The 26,028-nt window shown below is 52.9% G+C and overlaps 10 protein-coding genes across 10 annotated transcripts; 4 read left to right on the top strand and 6 right to left on the bottom strand.

The window, feature by feature from the left end:
• Positions 1–291: 291 nt before the first annotated feature.
• On the top strand, positions 292–963 carry Z517_00266 (uncharacterized protein; the record flags this gene model as incomplete). The annotated part of the gene is made up of 2 exons (XM_013433232.1): positions 292–379; positions 431–963. The coding sequence occupies 2 exons, from the start codon at positions 292–294 to the stop codon at positions 961–963; spliced, it is 621 nt and encodes a 206-aa protein (XP_013288686.1).
• A 978-nt stretch (positions 964–1,941) lies between these two features.
• Z517_00265 (uncharacterized protein) lies at positions 1,942–3,045 on the top strand (the record flags this gene model as incomplete). The annotated part of the gene is made up of 3 exons (XM_013433231.1): positions 1,942–2,374; positions 2,510–2,682; positions 2,773–3,045. The coding sequence occupies 3 exons, from the start codon at positions 1,942–1,944 to the stop codon at positions 3,043–3,045; spliced, it is 879 nt and encodes a 292-aa protein (XP_013288685.1).
• Positions 3,046–4,033: 988 nt separating this feature from the next.
• On the bottom strand, positions 4,034–4,756 carry Z517_00264 (uncharacterized protein; the record flags this gene model as incomplete). The annotated part of the gene is made up of 1 exon (XM_013433230.1): positions 4,034–4,756. One exon carries the CDS (start codon positions 4,754–4,756, stop codon positions 4,034–4,036), a length of 723 nt encoding a protein of 240 aa, XP_013288684.1.
• Positions 4,757–5,496: 740 nt separating this feature from the next.
• Positions 5,497–7,864, bottom strand: Z517_00263 (uncharacterized protein; the record flags this gene model as incomplete). The annotated part of the gene is made up of 6 exons (XM_013433229.1): positions 5,497–5,847; positions 5,898–6,357; positions 6,414–6,878; positions 6,940–7,215; positions 7,266–7,666; positions 7,730–7,864. 6 exons carry the CDS (start codon positions 7,862–7,864, stop codon positions 5,497–5,499), a joined length of 2,088 nt encoding a protein of 695 aa, XP_013288683.1.
• Positions 7,865–9,576: 1,712 nt separating this feature from the next.
• Z517_00262 (uncharacterized protein) lies at positions 9,577–11,700 on the bottom strand (the record flags this gene model as incomplete). Its single annotated transcript, XM_013433228.1, has 1 exon — positions 9,577–11,700. The coding sequence occupies one exon, from the start codon at positions 11,698–11,700 to the stop codon at positions 9,577–9,579; it is 2,124 nt and encodes a 707-aa protein (XP_013288682.1).
• A 274-nt stretch (positions 11,701–11,974) lies between these two features.
• On the top strand, positions 11,975–12,700 carry Z517_00261 (uncharacterized protein; the record flags this gene model as incomplete). Its single annotated transcript, XM_013433227.1, has 1 exon — positions 11,975–12,700. The coding sequence occupies one exon, from the start codon at positions 11,975–11,977 to the stop codon at positions 12,698–12,700; it is 726 nt and encodes a 241-aa protein (XP_013288681.1).
• Positions 12,701–14,300: 1,600 nt separating this feature from the next.
• On the top strand, positions 14,301–15,512 carry Z517_00260 (uncharacterized protein; the record flags this gene model as incomplete). Its single annotated transcript, XM_013433226.1, has 3 exons — positions 14,301–14,543; positions 14,643–15,280; positions 15,332–15,512. The coding sequence occupies 3 exons, from the start codon at positions 14,301–14,303 to the stop codon at positions 15,510–15,512; spliced, it is 1,062 nt and encodes a 353-aa protein (XP_013288680.1).
• Positions 15,513–16,044: 532 nt separating this feature from the next.
• Z517_00259 (uncharacterized protein) lies at positions 16,045–16,959 on the bottom strand (the record flags this gene model as incomplete). Its single annotated transcript, XM_013433225.1, has 1 exon — positions 16,045–16,959. The coding sequence occupies one exon, from the start codon at positions 16,957–16,959 to the stop codon at positions 16,045–16,047; it is 915 nt and encodes a 304-aa protein (XP_013288679.1).
• Positions 16,960–17,729: 770 nt separating this feature from the next.
• On the bottom strand, positions 17,730–19,541 carry Z517_00258 (uncharacterized protein; the record flags this gene model as incomplete). The annotated part of the gene is made up of 4 exons (XM_013433224.1): positions 17,730–18,425; positions 18,491–19,083; positions 19,152–19,252; positions 19,312–19,541. The coding sequence occupies 4 exons, from the start codon at positions 19,539–19,541 to the stop codon at positions 17,730–17,732; spliced, it is 1,620 nt and encodes a 539-aa protein (XP_013288678.1).
• Positions 19,542–21,329: 1,788 nt separating this feature from the next.
• Positions 21,330–22,481, bottom strand: Z517_00257 (uncharacterized protein; the record flags this gene model as incomplete). Its single annotated transcript, XM_013433223.1, has 1 exon — positions 21,330–22,481. One exon carries the CDS (start codon positions 22,479–22,481, stop codon positions 21,330–21,332), a length of 1,152 nt encoding a protein of 383 aa, XP_013288677.1.
• Positions 22,482–26,028: the final 3,547 nt, after the last annotated feature.

Below are 26,028 nucleotides of genomic sequence, written 5' to 3'. Positions count from 1 at the left end.
CTTACCCGGGCTTGGGGTGTAATGATACCTTGCCACACGGACACGAGAATCTTCCAGAGGACAAGAACAGGAAATGCTCGTCAATCAACCATGGGTTCTACACAGTGGCAGGGCCACCCGTATGACGAACAATCGCCGATGGTCCGAGAGGTCAGGCTTTGCAAGAATCGACACTGCACTCGCCGACGGGGTATATAAACGAGGACCTCGACACCGTGCCTCTTGAGATTTTTTGGACCTTCTCTTCTCCCAAGTCCCTACCAGTCTCGTTGAATTCTCGATCAAGCAACCATGAAGTTCTTGCAAGTCACCTCCCTCCTGACGCTGCTTGCAGCATCGGCCTCGGCCTTGCCGACAGCCCCGGCTCCGGACGCCTTGAGTAAGTGTTTTGAGCGTTGATTGTGGATGGGGTACTGACAGAGGGCGTCAGAGGCTCGCACTGCGGCGTTGACGGGAGCTGCGAAGCGGTCTCCCGAGATGGACATCTACCATGCTACTGCAAAGAGATCCCCGGAGATGGACATCTATCATGCTACTGCAAAGAGATCTCCTGAGCTGGATATCTACCACGCGACAGCCAAGCGGTCTCCCGAGATGGACATTTACCACGCTACGGCCAAACGCTCCAAACGCTCACCAGAAATGGATATTTACCATGCCACTGCTAAGCGTTCTCCAGAGATGGATATCTATCACGCTACCGCTAAACGCTCACCGGAGATGGACATTTACCACGCGACCGCAAAGCGCTCCCCAGAAATGGACATCTATCACGCTACTGCTAAACGATCACCAAAGCCGGAAATGGACATCTATCATGCTACCGCTAAGCGCTCCCCAGCACCAGAGATGGACATCTACCACGCGACAGCGAAACGATCCCCGGAGATGGATATTTACCACGCGACGGCAAAGCGCTCTCCGGAAATGGACATCTACCACGCAACTGCCAAACGCCGCTAGAGGTAGAGCTAGGCCCTTCATACAGAGCTCTGGCTCCGGTTTTGCTCGCATGGTTGAGAGAGGAGAGACGAGGGGGAGACGGAAGTATTCGGAGAGAGACAACGACGGATGACACAGCGAACGCGAAGGGGAACTTTGTTGTGGCTCTCAAAACAGGAACAGCAACAGGACAATCATTGAACCCCAGATGTTAACGAATCAACCTCTGTCTCTCTGTGCTTTGGATGTGTGTGTGGATTGGGCGGGGAAAAAAAGGATCCATGCGATTGGCAATCAATACCTACATACCTACCTACCTACCTATCTAGGTACTTTAGATAGGCAGATCGATAGGTAGATATATCCATTGCATTCCATTGACCCAGACCCCCCACTTTGCCTGTCAAGCAGTCCTGGGGAGGCCTCTTATAACGTAGAACAAACCGTGGGAAATCGATCCGCTCGGTGAAGTAGAAAGCCTGACGAGCTGGCTAGAGGGGGTTAATAACGTAAAGTATAATGTAATAACGTACTATTAGGAGGTAACAGTAGCGAGCGGGAGGGATTTGCTGGCTGTATATGTTCGTAGGTCCCGGAAGTGGGAGACAGAGAGGGAGGAAACCCCCTCCCATGTAGATGAATGGATGCTCCATAAATGCGCGTATCAGCTCGAGGCAGATCTCATGATGATTCCTTCCACGCAATCATATCCCTCACGCTCCATGTGCTATTGTCGTCCATGTCAGACAACTGGGCGGTCTGTATACAAAATCCGTATCCCCCACTTGCTCCCAGCCCGCCACGTCCCACGTCGTGTCAGCACATATACCCTCGTCTATCCGAGCCTTTTCTCTCCATCTCTTTCTCTCTCCCTCTCTCTCCTCTCCCCATATTTCTGTCGCTGTCTTCCCGCTTCTCCCACCTTGCGGCTGCTGACGGACTGGACCTACTTCAACTATACCTCCCTTTGTTGGTTCGGGACTTCATTATCCACCCCCAATGCCACCGTCAGAGTACTCACCCAGATCTTCCGACGACACGCTCGTCAAGCAGCATCTCTCCCCCTCATCGCCCTCATCGCCCTCATCGCTGGATTCCTCTTCTCTCATAAACGAGAAGCCGCGCCGGCACCACACCCTCCACCCTGCGTCCTCGGCCCTGGCGAACCTCCTGCGGCGCAAGCACGCGGACGGCGATGACGACGAGGAAGACGACGCCAGCGGCGGCTACCTGATGCGCGACCACCGCGCCCACAGGACCCAGCGACTGCTGCTAGGGTGTATCGGCGCGCTCTCGATCCTATGCGCCGCGCTGACCATCGCCGTGGTCAAGCTCAGCGTCACGCCCAAGGACGTCTTTCGCCATGTCCCCGAGGCCAAGGCTGAAGTCATCCACACGCCAGGCGTGATGCCTCCGATCCTGGGACCTGAATGTATGTTTGTTTGCGTTTCTTGTTTTTGTCGAGACTCCACCACCCGCTTTCCTCTTTCCTCCTCGATACGTCCAGTAACTTGCAGTGTGCTCGTTATATGGTGTTGGCCCCGCTAACCTTTTCGAATCTTTCCAGTCACGAAAAAGACGGTCCTCTTCCAGCGCAACGAGTCGTTCATGGGGTCCAAGGAAAAAGCCTACCCGGCGTGGCACGAGATCCTGCATCGAGCACGTCACGGGCGGGTGGCATTCGACAGCATGCCCGGCGAGTTTTACGGTGTTGCCGGATACCATCAACTGCACTGCGTGGTATGTCTTGTCCCGTTAATCCGCCGATGCTTTCCTAGCACACCTTTGTTGGTTGTATCATCATGTTTGCTAACCTTGATTGTTTGACAGTGGCTCCTCCAGTGGGCTGTTGACTACTCGGTCCGAGGCATCGTGCCCGACGAGTTGACCGCCGACCACATGTTCCACTGCACCGAGTACCTGCGACAGTCGGTCATGTGCTACGCGGACCCGACGCTGGAGCGGCGCTTCGAGGGCATCCTGGGCCCCTTCAGTGCGAACAACACCCACGTCTGTGGCGATTGGGACAAGCTGATGGACTGGGCCGATGACCATATCTACCTCGGACCGTATCTGAATCCCACCACGAAGTTGCCGCCCTAAGAGAGGTATCTTTAGATCAGATTGAGCAAGCAAGGGCGAGGTGTTGCAGTGATTAGCTGGTCGTCAATAAAATTCATTGATTCGAGGATAGAATCTCCATTGGTGGTCCGAACATGCCCGGAATATGCTGTGTCTTCTCTACAAAACTGTAATCAGTCTTATCTTCAATCTGGCTTGGGCCGTGAGACTTCTTCCATGTTCCGAGAAGAACTAATTCGCATTGTGGACTGGATAAATAGTCCTGTAAAGGGAAGTAGATCGAGAGGAAGAGTGGCGGCTTGACAGACGCTGCTTGCGCTTAAAGCATGCCCGGCTGTCGGAGCGTGTGTACCAGGACTCGGTCTCGGAGCTGCATCGAGACTCAGTTTCACTGCAGGCATTGAGAGACTGCCAGCTGCATTGCATGCCTTTGTTGGCATCGAAGCCCTGGTATGTGTCGCTTCAGGTCCCGTCGACTCACATGATGAGTGCCATCACGAGGCTTCTTCGCGCGGAGAGTTGTTCACTGCGGACGTTCTTTTGCCCCCTTGGAAGCCTGAGCGACGGAGTCAATCAGAGAACTGAAGAGCCTCATACAGCCTCGCATGTGGAAATCGCTGACCGGGTGAAATGCGAGGTTTGCAGGAGGAGCATCTTCTGCTCTCTGATCGATCTAGGAGACAACGACTTCCGCCTGACTCTGAAGCGAGACCACCCCATCTCCTTCCGAGCATCACCACAAGCATCGAACCACAATATTCGTGCCGCGGCTTGTTATTATCGTCAGACAGAGCACAACCATACTAATGTCGCCAGGGATCAGGGATACATGACTCATTTGGGCCAGGGAACTCCTTCAGCCTCTCGGATCTGTCGGGACAAAGGTCGCTGTTACAACCGATTGGGAAGTGCGGACCACGTTTCGATTTTCCGTACTCTTCGTCCCAGGTGGAGACGGCGTGCGTGCCAAGGTCGAACGGCGTCATTAATCGACATCCTGAAGATTTCTTCAAGAACCAGGAAAATACTGCGGTGGTTGCCCCTGTTGTATCGGCGCGACCGGACCAGCGACCACCCCGCCGACACCAACGTTCGGGACACTCTTGCTCCGTCCGTGAAAGGCCATCATGATATCGTCCTTGTCCGCCTCGACATCTGGATCTCGCTGACTGGGTCTCTGTCTCCGCTTCATCCTGACCCGCTCCCTCGCGAACTTCAGCTGGTCTAGAGTCTGCTTCACGGCCTGTCTCTCTGCGCCATCTTCGTCCGTGGTGGTCAACTTCACCTCCGACTCGGAAATCAGGCCGTCGAGCTCCTTCTCCTCGCCGTCCAACTTGCGCAGACGCTGGCACTCTTCCTCCCACCAGAACAGCATCCCGACCAGCTCCTTCTGCCTATAGATATTCAACAGGGCCAGCTGGTGAGGGAACTTGGGCCCGATCCTGTGCGTGTCCACCAGTCCGTCCTCCATCAAGATCTCGTTCTTTTTCAGCTTGGCGTAGACTTTCTTGCTCACGCTCTCTGAGTCGACGACGCCGGCGACGTAAAAGGATCGCTCATCAAGTACGTAGGGGTTCGCAGAGGCGATCTGGTGCATGTAGCACATGTCCCGACGGTAGCCCGTCAGGTCACCTATGCGGGTAGGGGTCTCATCGGCGAAGAAATTAGGGACGGCGGCATGGGCGAAGCGCGTGAAGGAGAAGCCAAGAGATCCGTTGCGCTTGCGATACATTGTTGCCGCTGGCTGGACGGGAATATAGGCTATAATTCTAAGATTTAGTCGGTAATCGTAGCGTACCGTCTTTCGCAAACGAAGGGGTGGTTTCAGTGCGGGAGGAACAGAACTAAAAAAAACAGAGGAAACGCGGGGCAAGTTTAACATCTGGTGAGAGACGCGGAACATTCGAACATTGATCAATGGGCCGGCTGAACCGGAAGAAAGAATTGACTTGTGGACAAGTAAGTACCAGTACATGTCCACAACTAGCAAAGGCTGCAGAGCGGGATTGCCGAGCAGTTACTCATCCTATATAATTTCTACCACGTGTTTGTACATGAGTGTATCATTGGCCCATAATCTGAGTATGTCACCACAACGAGATCATTGTGGCCCCGTCGATCGCCATTCGACTCGGATGTATCAGGTCCCAGCAGGCTTGAACTGCGCCGTGTATCGAGAAGCCTACCAATGCTCCCAGGCCTCGTTGTCCGCTCTATCTCTTTCTCTTAATCTCTTGTCTTCTCTAGATCTTGCTCTTCTTTCTCTTGTGCTCTCTATTCTTGCTCTTGTTCTCTCAGAGGGACTTGCAAAGCCCAATGTATTTGCCTCCACCTACCATCCGGTTGGCGAAATGAGGAAATTGTTGCATTCTGTCTCAGAACGTGAAAGTTGAATGAGTGAGGAGATGATAAAGGGAAAATTAAAAGGCACGCCCGTAACGCCCGCCCATCCCCAGAACATCGACTCGTCCATCAGGTGGAGAGGTGTCGTGGTAACTGCGGCTCGTCATCTTTGTATGGCTCTCCAGCTGCTTCCCGGGCCAAATCGTTGATCCATCTCTCGTTTGGTTGGAATGACTTTCCGCCCGCAACGCTTGAAGCGAGGTACATCCAGCTGAGGGCGTTTCCAACCGTGTGCACTTCGTCACTGACATGTGTCCGCGCGTACTCGCTCATGCGACCATACAGTTCCCTGTCATTGACCAGATTGTATAGATGCTTCGCAACGGCGTCGTGGTCGCCACGTTGGACAAGGTAACCGCTCTTACCGTCTTCGACTTGAAGTGGAATGCCTCCAGCGAGGGTCGCAATGATTGGTTTTCCCTATCGGCATGTTAGCAACACTCCAGAATAGCACACCACAGATGATTTACCTTGTGCAAGGCCTCTGATACCTTGACCTCGAATCCTTCGCGGGTTGATAGCTGGAGGGCGACAGTGCAAAGTGACATGATGGCGTTCAAGATCTGGTCACTTGGGCCCAGCCGCACGACAATGATATCTTCGACCAGATCGGGAAATTCGGTGAGAATCAAGTCCATGGTCTGCTCGTAGATCAGCGTCGCGTCAGGGTCGTCCACAGAACCATGTCCACAGAGCACCAACTGGTGGATTTGCTCCAAAGGTCTGTCTTGCACCATATTGCGGAATTTGGCGTAGCTCCTGATGACATCGGGAATTCCCTTGGAAGGGTCAAACCGCGCAACTTGTGTGAAGTATCCCCGTGCTGGGTATGCAAGCTGCGGAAGGCTCTGAGCTTGACAAACTTGCCGGAGAACGTGCAAGTAATATTGCAAATCCCAGTCGTCCATGTGTTTGTTGAGACCGTCAAGCCTAGATTGTATCGGTCAGATTTGTCAAAAAAGTTCAGTGCTCGATAAGATACTCACCAGTCGGTGGTTGCCGGGAGCCAGCCCAAGGTCTCTTTGCGAACATCAGGGGGAACAAATGACCGAACCGGATGGCTCAGAAAGACGTCGGCGTGTTGAATGCTTGACCACATATTGCGCCAAACATGCTGTGCGGCACTTCCGTTCTCAAGTACTAGGTCGTCTCTGACTTCGATATGGCATCGGAAGATGATCGGTCGGTCTGGCGCCATCTTTTTGGCAATGGGGATGAGTTCAGGCATCTGAGGGTCGTCGATGATGATGACATCCGCACCACCATCCTTGGGCGCAAGAAGTGGTCCTCCTTCGCCGAGCCAATATCGTTCCGCATTGTCAACGATCCACTCTTTGATCTTGATCAACTGCTCATCCGTTGTTCGGATTTCGGGAGGTACAGCGCCCTGTAGGATATTGTGGTTTGTTTTGGTGATTCGGAAAACGTCGGGTCTGGGTTTGGGCACAAACCTAGATAAAATCCATGGTAAGAACGGCGCTCGTCAACAGAAGAGATAGGGTCAGGACGTACCACTCGACATTCACATTGTAGAGTCTCAGGAATCGGAGCAAAGCGTGCCGCATCAAGGCAACTCCGCCTCCCTGAGGTGTCGCGCTGAAGAAAACAACTCTGAGTTTGCGGTCGACCACATCTTGGATGTGTTTCTGCACAGCGCGCCAGGTCGGCTCCCGGACGGATGCTTTGTAGTCGTCAATGGTGGTGAGCTGAATAGTTCCACCTAGATCGACCTCGACCTGGTTCTGGAAGCTAATCGACAAACGCGGTTGCTTTGTTGGAGCATATAGCCTGACCAAAGTTATCGCTGAGTCGCCGGCGGTGAGAGGGCTATAACTTACGCAAGACACTTCCTTGCTGCCGAGTCGGCAACCTCGTCCACTCGTTGAGCTCTTGCCCGCGGGTTGCCAGCTTGGACAAGTGGGTTGGACGTGACCAACATGGGCACAATGTCCAACTCGGACCACAGCCTCGAGCACAAATTCGGGCTCTTCGCGTGAACGTCGCCAATGACGCCGACACCAAGAATTTTGCACTCGTGTTGCCTCCGGTAGTTGGATAGCTCCTCAACGACGTGGTCTGCAATCCAATCCCCATCTCCGCTCCCCTCACGCTCTTCCTCGGGGTCCAGGGATATACGGTGGACAGCGAAGTCGATGCCATACGTTCCGTCATGGATTGCAATTCCAATCTTGAGTGCTCCATCGCTTTCTTCTTCAATGGCCAGGCCAGCCCAGTACTCCTGTACGGGAGAGGTTAGAAATGGCCTGAACTCTTGAGGCAGCAATGGACCAGCGGCACTTACACTCAGAGTAGTCCCGATGTCGAAGCGATCGGGGAGTCTGAAGCTCAGTGCTCGACTGCGGCGGCGCTTGATGCCCCATTTGCCTTGGAAGTCGTGGTGAATCTGGGTGCTGAAGCTTCTGCCTGGGTCACCCATAGTGAGACAGCCTTGATATATTTGCCAAGGTGTATGTTCAAGTTTGATTTTCGAAAATGTTTTGGTAGAGGTACAATCTGCCGCAGGGAGGGAGGATGTCCTGGTTTATATTCAGTCACAGCGATCGATTTCACCAGTGAATCGTCGATATCACAGTGAGGCAGTGAGCACAAATGAGAAAATTGGACAACGAAGCGATACGGCTGGCGGTGACGTCGCCCCAGCGTCAGGAGCCACAAAGAGCTACGAACCAAGCCTTTGAGCTGCAAGATACGAAGTACCTGGTACACACAGAATCCATGTCACCCTCCTTCGGTAACGCATGATGAGACTTTCCGGGCGGGACGAGCTTATGCGAGAAGAGCAATGGCGATCGGTAAACATCACCTGATGTTTCAACAGCTCAGGCACAACTCATTTCCGTTTTGGTTATTGGGGGCGCAGGCTTGGGAGCTTCACCTCAGAGTCTCGGGACCTCGTGTCGGCCGACGTGGTAAGCTCGTGTTTGCTCAGATAATGCCTCTGCTGCCTCAGCTTTGTGCGCCTCGTGCAATACCAGCAGACCAACCGAGGCGAGGGAGCCCGGTCGACAAAGAGTCCACGAGATGCGTGGTCGACGTTTCATTAGCATTCGGCACTTGTGCTCCACTCGACTTCGTTGCGCCCCCCGGATCTAGCTCCCGCCACTTTGTACCTGTCGCTTCTTGATCTCATCTAGATATGGGCATGCAACCAGCGCTGAAGCGTGGATTCCTTTGGTACTTCCAGAGCCGACGATGGTGGCAGGTGATCATCATCCTGACTGCAATGAAGAGAGTGACGGTCCAGAAGACGATCTCGTTCGGGCTGTTTGAAGACAAGTCGTGGGTGTCGTGGGTATTGCTAACACACAGGTTACTCCCATCTACAAGCACAAAGTACTGGGCATCCCTAGTTGCTAACATGTAGACCCTTTCCTCGCTTCCAAGGGTGGCACATGACCTGCCAGCGCCTCACCTGCGCCTGGCACCTGGACAGACCCGACAGAAGAAATTCAGTGAGCGCCGCCACCCGAAGATACGGCTCTGTCCATTGAGACATTCGACTCACTCTATACCCTATACAGCCCCTTACAATCACTCGATCGCGGCCACCACCACGGAAGGTGATGCACCCAACGCCTCAAACGTGGCAAAGACCAACCCCCAATCTGGGCTTCTCAAGATAAGAACATATACGAGACAAGAGCCACGGGTCATGTCTCCCAAGACACTACTAGTGTAGGAGCCGGCTGAGCAGGGCGGTGCAGAGGGTGGTCAAGACGAAGCTCAAGGCTCCTACCCTATGAAGCAGGGTCCCAACAAGGCTGCGGAGCAGAAGAGGCATGAGGTTGGACAAGGGCAGAAACCCCTGGATGCCACAGATAGGTGGGAAGTATGTGGAAGGGATGCTGGACATACAGAGATTGGGGTGAATAGAAGAGAACAGCTGCCTCGTTCCTTGATTGCCATAGGGGTAATGGAATCTAGTTGCAGCCCATTGGAAAACCTGGTGCTATTGTTTGTGAAGGTCAAGTCCATCATCATTAGCCCAATACTCCATATCAAACTTCCAACCCTTCGAGTATTCCATTCTAGTGAAGCATCATCAGCCGGCCAGGTTCCAGCGCCATCATGGACTTGTGGGGTTCTATGCACAACTTCCTCTACTGCACTCTATTCGCCTAGTGCCCATCAAGCAATCTCAATATCACTGTCCGCAGCTTCTTCCTCTGCAGCCTTTCGTCGTTCTTGCTCCTTTCTCCCCTGCTCCAATACCTTTCTTCTCTCTTCCCGCAACTTTCTCTGCGAGACAACGAATGCCCCTAGAGGAGTGTCCTGCCATTGCACGTCTTTCAAAAACGCTTCCACCTCCGTCCGATCCTTGGGCGAGAAGTTGACGTCGATCCTCCTTTCCTCGATCCATTTAGCATTGGCCTCCGACTTTTGGACCAGCACAAGAAGTGCCTGATTGAGCTTGCCATTCTTGTTTCCGGTGGGCTTTGAAGCTGTTTTGAGCCACCGCTTCAACATAATGACGACTGGCAACTGAAGCTCGGGATATGCAATGCTCTTCGTCCACAGCACAAGGAATTCGGACAGTAACTCTACAACCTGTTCGCCGACACCATCTTGGTACACTTTCGTTTTCAGAAGGGATGATGGGGCCCTGATGTTCGATGCAAAATCCAAAGGACGCAGTGTGGAAGCTTTTGCAGGTTTCTTCATCTCTGCCGAATTTAAGACCTCTAAAAGAGCCGCCGACAAGGGTATGTATGTTTCGGTAGCCTGTGAGATACGAAGCAATGACCGCATCAGTTGGAACCGAAGAGGAAAGTATGTGGAGGTCGGTATCAACCTCAAAGCGCCAAGAGTGACCTGCACCACGGGGTAGATGAGAGGACGTAGCTGGGAGGGTTTGCCATTCTGTGCTTCCAAAAGCGAGTTGCAGTGACTGGACAGTACCCGAGACCAGAAGTCAAGAGAGTGAACAAATTGCCAGTTGTATATTGTCTTGTATGAATCCTTGGTCGGTTTGGTGATATTGCCCCGAAGGTGAATGGCAAGTTGGCGGATGAACGTGAAGCCTGTAGTGTAGCTGACCTTTTGGTCGATACCCCAAATTTCTGCTGCCGAGTTTTTCATCAAGTTGATTCCTGCAAGGGTGTGAACTGTTGTGTTTCGGCTGCCCTTAACAACGCCCTCATACGTCGCCTTCAAGACAGCCTCGCGTATCCCAGCGTCACCTATGACCATTAATCGGCGAATAACAAGGAAAGCGGTGATTCTTGTTGCTTCATCAGAGGAATTATCGGACCAAACAGATGCGACAGCTTTCGTAAGAACCTTCAAAAATTTGCGAAACTGGAGGAGGTACGGGAGGAGTGGCTCGAAGGACTCGAGCGTCAACCTCAATGTCTTCGTATCGGATAAATTCTTGAGCAAGTAATGTAGAGAGGAGGCGTGTGATTTGATCAATGGTGCAAGAGTCTTGAACTTGGGCGAATCTGTCGGTATGCGCAACTTGCCGCCAGCGGACTCCTTGACTGGAAGATGGTGTGACAACACTTGGGGGACCTGCTTGAGTGCCGTTATGAGAACCTCGTGGTACACCTCTGGACTCGAAATATTGTATCTGAAGACTTTGTCGTCTTCGTCGTCCGCATGCGCCGCAGCGCGGCAAGCCAGCACCACTTGTCTGAGAGCTCTTATGGAGAATTGTTCGGCCAAGGAGGTTTTCCACTTCTTTACCATTGCGAGAGTAACATCACCCGCTGTCTCGGGGTCGTCTTTCTGGGACCCTTTTGTCTTTTGCTTTTTTGTTGGGGGCTCCTCTTCACTCAGGTCATCAACTGCTGCAAGATCATCGTCTGCGTCGAATTCTAGCAACTCTGCATCATTTTCCTGCAGGTATTTATAGAACTCAGGGTCTTTCTCGGCCAATGCAGCTAATTGAGTTTTGTGGTCCCCAGACTCATCTTCCGAGCCATCGTCGTCAAGATCCGAGGGCTCGTCAGTGGTCTTTTCTCTTTTCCGTTTTCCGCCCTTGTTCTTCAGAGACTGAGTCTCGTGCTCTGGTATATCAACGGCGTCCTGGAAGAAGTCGTCCTCGTTCATAGCCTCGGCTCCATTGTCTCCGACCTCAAGATCCGACTCCGCTTTCTCATCCTCGTCTTTTGACCTCAGCGCAGCTTTTTGTTTCTTTTTCTCTTTTTGCTGGTGCCGCTGTTTGACTTTGGCAAATTCTTTCCGTCGTTCGATCGTGTCTTTGAGGCGGTTCTTCTCGAACTTTTTCGTAGCCTTTGTCTGCTTGCCCATGATGAAGGCTACGAGTGTTAGGTATTCCTTGCAACACCAGATCTTGTGTCGTCTAACGAGAGAGTCAATTTGGCGAAATCAATTGCAGGTTAAGGAAAAATTATGCCAAGCCGAGGTTTTGCCGGTGTTTCCCCGCATGCGCCCAATCCTCCCCCTCACAGCCTCTTAGTTGTTCAGGCGCATCTCGAGGTCAGCCTCGTGGTCTTCGTCTTCGTCCGTTTCTACCATACCTGCTTCCTGCACAACTACTTTGTCGCTGGTGCGACATAAGATAATGTACAGCAACCCTCCAGGCCGCAGTCTAGCCTACGCTCCCACTCCCTATGCTTATCCAGCAAACACTCTGTCCGCGCGGATCAACCTCGACGAAGAAGTCAAACTCGCCGACTCGTCTGCCGAACGTGATCTGATCGACTCCCTAGCCGAGATCTACAGCATCATCCGCACTATCGACGGACTGGAAAAAGCATATATAAAAGATGCGCTACCAGAGACGGAATACTCGGACATGTGTTCGAAACTGCTCAAGCAGTATCGATCAATATTGAGCGACGAAAGTGTCGCACGAGAGTTTGGAGACCTGGATACATTCACACAGAAGTGGGACATCGAGTGTCCCCGCGCCAAAGAACGTTTAAAAATCGGTCTGTCCAGTGTGGAAACGATAACTGTGGCCAAGGCTGCTCCTGGATCTACAGCACCGCAAGGCAATCTTTCGGGCAGCTTGATCTTGGTCGCGACCGAGAATTTCATCACGTTCCTTGACGCGCTACGGTTGAACATGGTCTCGAAGACTGCCTTGCACCCGCTTCTATCAGACGTTATCCAGTCGGTGAACAAAGTCACAGAGCAAGACTTTGACCATCGTGGCAAGATCATCCAGTGGCTGATCACTCTCAACCAGATGAAGACCTCAGAGGAGCTTAGCGAGGAGCAGGCGCGGGATTTGGCATTCGACATGGAGCAAGCATACAATGGATTCAAGTCGATCATTCAGTGAACGTGTCGCCTTCAAACGCCCAGAACGTCTCTCTCTTTCGGCTTCTTGGGAACAAGCGAATGTAACGGAGGCGCAGTCACACTACGATCTACCGCCATGGAGTTGCTTTATCCACAACCATGAGCATGTCCAGATAACGTTGTTGGCGTTCAATGCACTAGGTCTTCACCGAATGCCTCCATCCAATGCTACAGCCTTGGTAGAGGCCCCCACCAGTGGTGACCGGCGGAGTACCTCAACCAGCAGAGACAGTACTTGGATTTGTAAGAAATACTTGAACTGTTGTCCACATATCTCGCCACGTTCCATGGTGGCTTGAACTGCCTGAAGTGCCAGCTTCAAGGTCTTTTCTGGTACACAGATCTCGCCCAGCTTCACAACTGGGCCAGATCACGCCACACTGAGCTATTTTGTGGTAGAACCAGCCACGTGCGCCAGAGAAGCCAAAACAAGCGGTCAAGCAAGCATGCGGCGGCTCCCGAGAGTGGATGAGTTGGTGGACAACATCAGACGGACGGATGGACAGGTGGGAAAGCCACTAGTTCAGGAGATTGTTCTGTTTGATAGCAGCGTTGCGCTCACCTTGCGCTCTGTCTGAGTGAGGCAGGGCAGCCTTGCTGAGCCTTGTCCGGGCTATACACGGGGTACGGAGGTGGCCGTCGAGGACTGAGACGGATCCAAGACTCGTTCACGGCACCAGCGCGATTTTCGCGAATCCTATTCAGGCTCTTCTTAGCGAGCATGCCATGTGGGCTTCTATCAGTTTCCCTTCATTGACGCACGTGGAATGCAGATGCCAATTATCTGCGCCTAGCATGTCCTATTGGCGACGAATAAGAACGGGCGAAGGAACGAAGAGGGCTGGGGAGAAAGGAGAGCTTTAGAAATAAGGGCCCGCCCCGGAACGCTCCGCCCTGGTAGACAAGGCTAAGCAGATGTATACGAGTACGAGGCAGCAGTATACGAGCTGTACAAGTACTGTGCACAGCCATATCTACTTGTAGCCCGGTGACTGTCACTGGCATTGGCGTTATCACCTTTCGTCTGTTTCCTGCCAATACCCTGTGGCTGTGGCTAACCTCTTCTTCTCGTTTGTCAATGATCGTGACTGATAGGGTGACGAACCCAGCCGGACACCGAAAACCCGCTGCGGTCTCACCGTCTCCTACTTGCACCAGGTCCTCGGTACTTGTAACTTGTAGGGCTAATTTGCTGTGCCCTCGCTTGTGTGAGACACTGCAACGGTATTTCTTGTCTTTGCAGGGAGGTTCTTCTGGCGCTGTTCCCTCACCTGACAGATGCATCTCGTTGAGGGTTCGGTGATTCGCTCGACTGGCAGCAGCATATGGGGAAGCGGTTATGCAACCGATTGAAGCTGTCTTCGGAATGAAATCTGCAGTTAGTCTCCCTGGTCCTTGTGTAAGCTGCCACTGAAGAGCCGCAGGTTCACCAGATGCGCGGTCACGTGACTGGATAGATGTTACGGTGAAGTACCCCGTATGTATCCCTTCGCTCTGTAGTCGCTGCAACACGCCAATGCCCCTTTCCGCGTTCCTCGCACCTCCAAACTTGGTTACCCTCCGACTAAAAACTACTACCAATGCAGGAAGCGGTCTACAAACGAAAACTTCCTCTAATCCCTCCTTCACCTCAGGAACACCCTCGAAAAAGGGTTGTGCTCGATGGCTCTCTCCCGTGGGAAGAGGAATTCCTCGCCGATTTCCAGGGCATCTCCGACAGAACTTGGACGATCGATGTTGACACAGAGCCTCTGCAGTTCGATGATGGCTCGTTGGAAATGGTTCGCCCTTTGAATTATCCCGCGCCAGGAGCGCCCGCGCAAGTATGACTTGCAAGAAGAGAAAACAGGCTCTATGCTATAAAACTAGTTAGTACTATTCTCGTCGACTTTGAGTAGCACCATTGGCTAAACATGCGAAAGTTTAGGCCATACTCAGATCAGGAGGCAAGAGCACAAGCATTACGCCTCTGGAGACGAAAGCCGAGCCTGCAGAAAGTACGACACGATGTCAGCCCCTTTGCCCTAGAAACAAGGGCATATGAAAGGATGCGAAAATTCCTCCCTGCACATCAACAATTTTTCTTCCGGCGATATCATGGAACCTTCGAAGTCTCTCCCTCCCGTCTCGATCGGAGGTTTTGCGGGACGTCCTTTCGCCACGGCATTGTGTTTGACGTTCTAACGACCGAACTTAGAGGTCGGCATCTGTATTCAGGACGTGACGTCGGTGACTTTGCACCGTATGTTGAAATATTACAGGCTGAGCTTGCGAAACTGGACTTATCTCCGCTTGAGGAGAGGTGGTATGTGAGTGTACTGGAAGAGCGCCTGACAAAGGTAACGGCTGCTCATGCACTTGGGATCCTTCATGGCGACATCAAATTTGATTGTTTTAGCCTGCCAAAATCACCACATGACATCGTCCTACACGACTTTAGTCGAGCGTATACCTTCACGCGGGAGCGACCCTGCGCGATGATCGGTATGGTCCGGTTGCGATCGCTCAAACATGCAGCAGACGTCGAATGTGACATCATTCGAATCTGTGTTCTTGACATGTGAGGAGGCATCCAGTGCGATATTTCAATTTGATGCTGATACCCTCTCAGGGCAAAGTCTGCTCACTTATTCGATCATTTCAAACAACTGCTAGGGATGACGGAGGAGGACACCCGCAAAGTACTATCTTCTAGTATTCCTCGCAGTCTATTAGCGACCGAGCTTGCACTGATCATTCTGTCTGCGAGGATGATGGACGATGGTTTGTTCTCTCTCAAAGTCGTTCTTTAGGTGTATGGCTAACGCGCTACAGGACCATTCTTCCCCTCACTTTCTTCAATACTCCCATTCTTGGAACCAGCATCAACTGAACGGCCAGCCGCATGGACAATAACCATGGCGAATCATCTTGACCAGTTTGTCTCAGCATCTTGTTCCGAAGTGAAAGGCAACAGTATTACATCAATGGGCTGCAAGATCGCGTCGCTTGTCGACTCCACGGGTGTTGTCATCGAACAACTTAGCCTTGTTTGCCCTCAGCAGCCAACAACACACTCTACCAAGAGGTCTACCCTCGCACTTTTACCCAGTGCCTGGCTTGAAAATTTAGACACGCGACAATTTTTCTGGACCCTTTTCTGCTCGCCTTCGCTCTCAGGGGATGCGAGGCAGGTGAGAGTAATGGACCGGGAACAACTCTATGCTGAGATGAAACGATGTCATTGATCGATGATATTGTCAACGCCGACTTCTCCTCGCCGGGTGCTTCTGCCCTTGCTGCTTCGAACAGCAGGCTGCATTGTATCTTGACAGTTTACAACGCTCACGGCTTCCTCGAACCCCGCCCAGACGATTGCTCAGTGCTGTCGTCTAGCCTCTTGCGTTTCTCTTTTCCCGGAACTTCGACGTCGATATTGAGCGGCTCATAGTGGTGGGATAGCTCTCGGCTTTCACTTGCCATGCGAGCCAAGAAGTAAAGATTGATGTTAATCGTCTCCCGCGAGCTACCATGATCCCACGGGACTATCTTCACCTCTAATGCACCCACGTCCTCATCTTGTGGCTTTGGTTGGAAAGATATTGTACTAAACGTTTCCGAAACTTCCGATACATTGGTACCAGTGGATGTGTCCGACAGTACTCGTCGATGGTTTTCTGCCACGGTCTGCCTCCGTGGCCGAAAACGCCTCTGCTTGGATGCTGGTGGTGAGAGTTTCAGCCGAATAAGGACCAGAAATTCGTTGGTCAGGATAAACCCATATCGCGTACGGTATACAGTACAATAGTGCTGCAATTGTTCAAAAGGTCGGACCAAGTGAGTGTCGGGGCGATCTTCATAGCCACCATTACCTACTACGCGTATCGCACGCTCAACGTCCCAGCCCACCTTGGTGTCTGCGCAGACGAGCGCTGGACAAATACCCCTTGGATGTGGACAATGGATGCTGGCATCCCCAACCCCCCAATCAGGCCGTACAGTAGGGTCTCCCATGATTCGGGATCCGGTAGAGAGGAACAATGACCCAGGGAGAGCGCGAGATACCATGCTGATATTTGTGCTCCCAAGGACTATGTTGAGTGCTGTTTCGTCGCAAATCACCGTGTGGCCAGCTTCTTCGGTGGCTTCCACAGTACTGGTTAGACTTGTGTCCGCATCTAGAGACTGACGATATCGCCGGGTGAGGCTTGCGAGGTCGAAGTCCTCCCACGGTTCGATTGCCTCGACGGGATTCCACATATCACTGTCGGTATATGTAACACCGTGGGAATGAGAGCGGTGAGAGCTCAGTCCAACGTCGTCGTCGTCGTCGATTTACCACCTACGTATGTATGTATGTGTTCAGCCTTGCCTCCGTGCCTCCAACTTACATACAAATATACATCCATGTAAAGAAAGCAATGTACTTGTAAGTTGTTTGGAAGCCTCGAGTTGGAGGTGCGAAGTATTCCCCAGAGGTCCAAGAAGTCAGATGTCAGAACTCAGAACTCAGGATCCGGCTTCCATACATATGTACCTATGTAGGTACGTGTGGGTCTCCGGGTTCACTCGTCCGAGGAGAGCCTGGCGAGGAGATTACAAGGAGATCCAACCACGGGTCATGAACCATAAACCATAAACCATGAGCCATGGGATTCGATCGCCCGAGTCAACCGTCGGTGGTGGCATATCGTCTGGCGTCATGTCTCATCGGTGAGCATCAGTGAGCCTCGCGGACAAAAGGCATGTACTTGTATGTCCTTACTCGTATGTGTTGAGGTTTGAATCATAGACTTGTAAGATTTAGATCCAATTTTGATTTCTCAAGTCTAAAGTAGTCTATGTCTAGCGTTGACGTTGTATGAATAATGGAGATATATATCTATATCAATGCCATCTGTCGATCCATACACACCTCGACTACGGTTTTAAAACACGGTCGAGTCGAGTCAGTGAAGCAGTGAGACCACTTCACCGTCACCATGATCTTAACCGCTATGCTCGGCTAGGAAACGAACGTTATAGACGCCTTACAACAAGAAGCGGAACCCTCTTGCAGCAGCCTCGGCGGGCACCGCGCCTTCTTGAACAAGGACTGAACCGCCCACGACGTCTTTGCCATCTCTGGCGGCGGCAGTGGCAGCGGGAGAATTGACAGCTCCTTCGACCCACTCGCCGCGGTCCAGCTTGCGGTTCAGCCTTGCCAAGATGATCCGGAGCACGGTGGCGGCACAGATGGCGATAAAGGCCGTGGCGGAGCAGACGCTCATGGCCAGGACGTAACGCGGCCCGTCGCTCTTGGGGAACATGTAGCTCGCGTAGATGGACGAGGTGTTGCTGACGGCGTTGATGGCAGCGAGGGCGGCGGCGCGCTTGGCTGGTGGCCGTGGCATCGTGTTGCTGATCCAGCCGAGCGCCACGACGTAGCCCGTGTACACGCCGGGCACCATGAGCATCATTGCGAGATAGCGCGGAGCGGTTGCCGTGGTCGCGGCGGCGAGGATGAACGATGCCACGGCCACGTAGAGCGGCAAGGTGACGTGGAAGAAGCGTTCGCCGGTGCGGTCGGCGTGCCAGGCGTTGAAGAAGGCCGTGATGACGCAGAGCACGTAGGGTGGTGCGGTGAGCAGTAGCGAGGCAATGTCGCCATATCCAAGCGTCTGGACGACAGTCGGGAAGAAGTTGGTCACCGAGCCGGACGCGACGATACAGAACAGCATGAGCATCTAGACCAGTCGGGTTAGAAACCAAGAGGCAAGACAAACAGACCGCTTTTGGACAAAAGACTCACCATAATCCACATCTTGATATCCTTGACGGCGAGCTTGAAACCGTGCCAAAAAGTCTGTTGCTCCGCACCCACCCAATCGTCCTCCCCGATATCCTCCTCGAGACGCCATACGGCCAGCTCCTTCTCTTGTGCGCTCAGCCAGGGCGTCGTTCGTGGGAAGTTGGGCAGGATGAAGATGGCCAGTAACGCGACCAGAATGGTGACGCAGCCTTCAATGATGAATAACCATCTCCATGCTCGCAAGCCCGCGGTTCCATCCATATTCTTGGTGATGCCTGCGGCAATCAGGCCCGAAAAGGCACCCGAGATAAGAGACCCCGAGTACAACAGCGCTGTCCTGAAACCCAACTCCTTCCTAGTAAACCAGGAACTGAGATAGTACAGGCAGCCTGGGAAGTAACAGGCCTCTACGAAACCAAGAAAGAATCGAACGGCGATGAGACCTCCAAAGGAGTTGACAGCAGCAGTTGCGGCGGAGATAGTCCCCCAAATAACCATAGCCGTGGGTAGGTATATACGGGGCTTGCCGATCTTATTGAGAAACAGGTTGGATGGAATCTGCATCAGGAGGTAACCGACGAACAGGATACTGACTAGAAGCATAAAATCCGTCAGAACCGAGGTGACATTGCCTCGAGAAGTCACCGAGCAGAATACATACCAGCTGTCTGGTACTGCGTGCCATGAAGTTTTAGCTCGTCCTCGAGACCAGCAAGCCTGGCTGCAGCAATATTGTTGCGGTCGAGGTAGTTGAGAATATACCTGAGTGCGTGTCAGCCTCGCACATACTTGTCCCTTGGGGATAGGTCTCATCAACGAACATGATGACAATCATAGGGATCAGTCGAAAGTCGATTTTTCGAACAAGCGCCCGCTCTGCAGCCTTTCGTTCCTCTGGACTGAGTGACTTCACATATGGAGGTGGCTCCCTTCTTGAGGTTATGACACTTCCAATGTCTTCTTGAAATTCTGTGGCGTTAACCTTGACTCCAACGGAAGAGCTCTGGTCAGAGTCATGGATGTAGTCCTGGGGGACCTCGTGGGAAGCCATTGTGGGAGCAGCCTGTCGACAAAAGCCAGGATTGACAGCGAGTTCTTGTCCCGTGCCTGGGTAACAGCTTGACCTGGACGAGAAGGGAAAGAGAATGGCCTACGAGTGCTGGAAAGAAGCACCCTTATACCTTCAGCCAGCCCTTCATGTGGGAGAAATCCACATGGCCACCCCCTTGAGATGACGTTGAGCAGCGACATGCTCATGTAACTCCAGGACCTCCACTCGCAATCGCCTCAAGAGGACATCAGAGTCGCCATCTTCTCCATATTTCCCACAGAGGGTTGAAATTCTCAAGTCATTCCAGAGTGTCCACCGAAGATCCATACGAAGCAAGTCACCAATGAGGATATGCCGGCTAAATGCGAGGCGGATAGATTGCCTGGAAATCATGTCGATCTGGGTGGGCTGTCTGCTGTCTCCGGATATTCCTCGCACATAGAGAAAAGCATTGGGGGTTGACCGGGACCCCACGCCTGGGGAGTTTGGTTTGGCCACAATTTGCGGCAGCTGGAGACCGAAGTGGCGGATGCGCAATGTGTGTGGAGAGGAAGAGGGCGAAAGTCGACCTTGCAGAATAGACGTAGTCAGTGAGACGGTGTATGCACCTCAACGTTGCATCCATCCATTATCGGAAAACGTCTTTTCCTTACCTCGCTTGTATTTGGGTCGCTTCATATTTCGTGGCGAGATGCATGAAGCCAAGAGAAGCTTCGACACGATGCAAAGATTGAGAATAAGTCGTCTACTGGCTGATTCACTCGTGGAATGACAGGTGAGGACGATAGCCTTGTTCAAGGCTCGTAAAGTACTAGCGATTTGCCTCCCCCCCAAATCTCAATCCTGAGGCCCCGACGCTTCCGCGACCACAGCCAGATAACATCTCGCATGGTTCTCGATCAACCGGCCTGCATCTCTCACGCATTCGGTGTTACCTCTACTTCTACCTAGCCAGTGCTCCTCATATCGGGCGCAATGGGGGCGAAAGACCCGGAGCAAGATGTTCCGCGAGGGCCCGGAAAAATCAGGGTGTCTGTTGACTGCGCTGGTGCTATTACGTCGATATCGAGCGAGCGTTGATCGTCCTCTTGCACCGCGGACCCGTCGATCTTTTGGAAAGCTCTATTCTTGACTCGTGAGAGAAAGCAGGGAACAAAATAAGCCTGTCACACTTACTCACCCGGCCACCCGGCAGAACAACATACTGTCCTGCACACTATGCTGTTGGCGGGCTCGCTTGCATTGGTGCCTTGCCGCGCTGTCTTTGTTGCACTTGTACACCAGAGAAATCAGGATCAGTGCCCCTGCGGCCGGGACCTTGAATAGCTCAAAAAATGTGTGGAAGCCATAGATACGGAGGGGATACAAGAGCACACCGCGCTCGGCGAATGGCCCGTTCCTGCGTTGTACGACCGTTTGGCATAGACGAGAAGCGAAAACAGAGAGCAAAATAACGCAAGGCGCAGATGCAGGCTGGACGACACAACAATTGTTATAGTATGGTATAAAAGATCCCCCCCCCCGACCGTTTCATGATCACACGAGTTTTGCCCAGCTCATCTTGGACGTTTCGGATTTTCCATCAATCTAAGAGAAATTTTTGCTCTCGGCATTGGCTTCGCTCATGTACAGTATATGTCGGACATTTCAAAACATTCTGCGTCAACATCCCACGAAAGAACAGGCTCTTTGCAGAGGTCTAGAGCCATTCCAGCAGTTTTCGGTATCACCGGTTCCCAGACGCCACGCCATGAATTAGTAAAGACCATGGAGAAAAATCACACATTATTAGCTGCTGTTGCCGCCACCTCCACCACTGGCTCCATCGCCGTTCCTGACAGACACACGCCTGCCCACCATTGCTTGCCGGATGCTCCCAGCTTCGGATGCGGTGGGGGTAGGATCATCTTCCGTCATGACGCTGCGGTACATGGAAGAACCACGGCTCAAAGTAGGACGCAGGGCGCCGGACGCTTCCTCAGGGGGGTCATTGAAAGGTGACCCTTCAATGGGACTGACAGGAGTTGAGTCTGCAAATGGATTTCGAATCGTCGAAGGACTGGGTGGTTCAGCACCAGTTCCGCCAACAATAGATCGGTATGGAGGTGGTGCTGTGGCTGTCGAGGACGGCCGAGGAATTGGATCAGCTGCAATAGTGGTGACATGAGGGATGGCGCGAGTTGGGCTCGGTGGCGTCACATTGGTCACGGCATCTCGGTACGGGGGTGCAACCTCGTCAATACTGTGCAGACTTGGTTCACCGCTGTGACCGCTTGCGCGAGACAGTGTGCCCGGGCCACTTCGGACGCTGGGATCTCGGCTGCGAATGCTATTGGAGCTGGAGAATCGTCCACCCATGAGCAATTCAGCGTCAAAAGAAAAGGCTCGCAGATGGCGTGTCCATTTCTTCCCTTGCTTCTTCGGCGCTTTCTCTGACATGGCAGCGCCGGCACGTCTCTTTCTCCTCCTAGCACAAAAGAAAAACAAAAGGATGGCGGCGATGGCAGCAACGACAATCGGGACGGCAATAGCTGCCTTGAGGGCGGGAGAGCATGAAATGCTGTTGCAAGAAGAAGACTTTTCTGAGACGGTGACGGCACCACCTGTGGTACTGCTGGCCGCATTGGATGCTGAGGTAGATTGACTGCCCGCGCTGGAGTTCGGTGACTCTGACGGTGAGCCGGGGGTGGCGATCGATGTAGCGAAGGTGGTGGAAGCTGTTTGGGAGGCAGAGGGAGCAGGCGTGCCGGCGCTCGAGTTGTCAGAATCTGATGCGGCGGTCTGCGATGCACCGCTGCTGGTGCGTGTGAAATGAGTCCCGGTGGTCTGGGAGAACTCGCTCGCAAAAGACGAGGCAACGCTGGCAAGAGATGAAGTGTCGATGTCTTGCTGGCCTACTCCTGTGAAGCCGGAATTGTCTGGGGTGTTTGTAAAGGCCATGGTGAACGATGGAGTACGGGTCGGATTCAACGATTGAGAGAGCGACGGGGTGAACGAAAGAGAGGGTGTTGAGATATCTGGCAGGTCTCGACGGGCAACACGGGGCGCCGTGAGGAAGAGACGAAGGACGGTTGCGAGATCCAGAGTGATATCGACCCCGCGAGAGGGTAGGAGTATGACATGTAAAGAGGGAGAGGATCGGAGGGCAAAGGGGGCAGGACAGCGCCCAGGATTGTGTCGCAGGTCAGCCGACTTTTCAGGCCCAATCTGCGGTCTGGAAGCCTGGGCTGGGTATTGGGGGTTGGCGGAGGAGTGAGCCGACGGTAAGGAGAGAAGGGATTGGCGAAAAGTGTATTTTCAGGCTCGTCGCAGGCTCAGCGTCAGCACCGAGAGTAATAAGAGAACACGTATCAGGGTGGCCCGTGGGCTGGGAGGATTATAATTGCAAGGAGTTGTTCTGGGACGAATATGGGAATGATGAATACGAAAAGTCCGGGATCAGCGAGGCGCAGTTTGGCAATTGGGGTCTCGCACAAGGAAAAGATGCCAGTTCGCCAGCAGCTGAGGCCAGGCGGAAAAAGGCGAAGGATGGCCTACTGAGTAAGGGAATACGAGGAGGATTCCCCAAGGGGGACTTTCTTTTTAACGAGACCAGGGCAGGGTAGCCTTGATACGGAGTAGGGAGGGCAGTGGATGAGAAAAAGAGAGGGGGGTGCATGGGCGCTCACCCTTCACGCAGGTACTAGGGCTAGCGGCAATCCCTGGAGCTCTAGGAGCTCTAGGCGCTGTCGGCCAAGGAGGTGCTTAACCAGAACCGCCAGTGCCATGCCCGTCAGGCGGGCCTCTTCTACTCCCCTCTGGGAGAGGTCTGAGGGTAAACGCTCCGAAGCCTAACAAGCACTTATTCTTGGCATTTGGGGGAGAGGAAATGAGGATTGGCTCCCCTGCGTCTAAACCACGTGCGCTATCCCTTTGCTGAATTTAGGGGCCTAATCCGGTCCTATTAAAGCACCCATTGGGATAGATTAGCTTCCCAGTTGGCTTCCGTGCTTCCTTAACCACCACTGCTTCACTATTCCTTCTCAGGCCGGCGGACATCCGAACGCCATCTTATTTTCCCTGCCTTGACCTCATTTCATCCCTTCCCTTCCAAGCCTGCAGTTTCTCGCCTATCAACCGACCCCAAGCCCCGACTGCCGACTCAGCCTGGCTACTGGGCTGGTCCTCGCTTCTCCGTACTTACATACTGGTATGTTCCAGTCTGGTCACCTACTATAAACTAGTCCTGGCCCCCGACCGCCACAGAAGTCACATTTTTTCCTGGAGGTTCATTTCAGATGCGCGCCAATATCTGCGACGAGGTGGCGCCGAGAGTTTCAATTGTAGTGACACATATAATTTGTTACGTGTCTACGAGTATCTCCCGTTTTAGGGAGAATCGTGCGCGTTTTCCTCCACCTGCAAGGCAACTCCCCATCTAGCTCTCTACTCGTAGGACTTAATGAATCGGACCAAAAAAACCCTGCAGCTGAACGGCCGCCCTCAGTAAACTTGGGAGCTGCACTGGCATCTGCACGCAGCCATGGCCAGCCTTTCTGGCGAACCATTGCAACGCCGGAATTCAATGTCTATTAAAAGCTACAGATGGCGTCAAATCTAGATGTCCGATGCTCCACTAACAGAGCACGTGGGGCACTTATGATTGGTTGTGGTCACATGACACGGAGGTTATAGATTGCGACTTGCCGACCTCCGACATGGCTTGGTGGTCAGTGAGCGACAGCCTGAGACAAGTTGCAACGAACCACCAACACTTGCCTGCAAACCTGCTTGACATTCTCACGTCTTACCCAATGCGGTCATCTTGACTCAAGCAGACCAACCTGTTTGTCCATGACGAGTATTCTGCTGGGCGCTTGGGGTGCGCCTCTTCGATCCTTGGTCTGGCCCCAGTCGAAACCATGACGTACTTGGCCGACTTTTTTTTCCCAGCAACATCCGGGCACGGAAAACTTTTGCAGAAAGACGATCCAGTTGCTCTTGGGCAACGGCGCCCGTGGCTGCCTGGTTTTGTAGCTTTCATTGGTCATATCGAATCTTGAATCAAAAAGACCCAGCATGGCTGGGCTGCAACAGTTGACATACTTTTGTTCCCACGAGTGAAAAGTCCCTTTTCCCCACCCACCTCGACGTCTCTCGGTTTCCAGCACTAGTTAGTAGGTATAGTCCCGCCGTTGAGATAATCATGTGGCAGGCAACGGTGGCTTGCATGGCTGCGGAGTTCCCTGTCAGGTAACACGGCACTGGGTGCGACTTCAGCCTTGGTGGGGAGTAATAAGATGCCCATCAGAAAATTGCCCTGAGCTGGGTGCTACCGTGACCACCCATTATTGTCCTCACGCGCCGTGCGAGGGTACAATTTCGGAGGTCATGTTACACAGCATCAGCCTCTCGGTGATGTATTATGTATGAGGGTACATATATGCTGCGGCTCAAGGCAGCCCGTATCGCATCTGCGCCTCCCTCTCGCGGAAAAAGCCCCATCTATCTCTCATGGAGTGGACTCACAAATGACCTGGTTCCCATTTGGATCTCTTGTCATCAATCCTCTTTCCGAGACCAGACCAGTCGAGTCGAGTCCACGGGATATTGGGTCGCACGATGTGTTTGACCACACAGGTCCCATCCATCCATCCATCCATCGCATCTGATCTAAGGTTTTTTTCTTCCCACGCTTGCCAGGCCCGTTGAGGAATCTTGCCTAATAATGAGTGGCTGGCAAGTCCGTATGCGTGCGCATGCATGCGAGAAACCCGTTATTTCCCCCTCCATCGTCCCTCGATTGCTAGATCTAAGCTCTTCCTCCGTGCGCGGATCTTTGTGGATAATATGCAATATCACAAACGTGATCGAAACGGGCGCAGGGACGAGGTTAGTACTCCGTACGGAGCACCGAGCAACATCTCCATGTGTTGTAGTTAGGCTAAATACCGTTGCGTCACTGGGGAGGGCAAGATGCTATTCTTGTGCTCCGCAATTCATGAGTAAGAACATCCAAGCTCTTTGACCCGCTCGGGCTCCCAGCCTCCCTTGCCTACTCGGTACATCAACCTCATTCCACATGATGTGGTCTTTCCTTGTTGGCAGGCAGACAGTCCTTGCTCGTCATGACCACGTATGTGCCGAGTACGAGTTCGAGGTCCGCGGTATGGACCGAGCGTCAAACACCCCTGCCGAATCAAAAAAGCCGTAACTGCATACAGAAACACTCGCATGAGGCAGATATGTATATGGAACGGACCACCCCCACGCGCTTCGTTCTGAGAACTCTCACACTCACACCCTGTCCGATGATAGGTTGAGAAGAGCCGGTGCTCCTCAGGAGTTTCTCCTGTCCAAACCCAGGTGTTCTTGACCGCACGGTCCTTGAGCTCAAGTTCCTCCGTCGTCGACCACGCACTGGCAAGAGAGACGCAAGGTCTTTTTGCATGGAGGGACGTGAGAGACGGACCAAACAGAGATTACCTACCAGCCTTACAGTACTACA

The sequence above is a fragment of the Fonsecaea pedrosoi genome (genome assembly GCF_000835455.1).
Source record: "Fonsecaea pedrosoi CBS 271.37 unplaced genomic scaffold supercont1.1, whole genome shotgun sequence".
NCBI classification, from domain to species: domain Eukaryota; kingdom Fungi; phylum Ascomycota; class Eurotiomycetes; order Chaetothyriales; family Herpotrichiellaceae; genus Fonsecaea; species Fonsecaea pedrosoi.
Note: the sequence above shows the minus strand (reverse complement) of the source record. Positions and strands in the feature narration are given on the sequence as shown.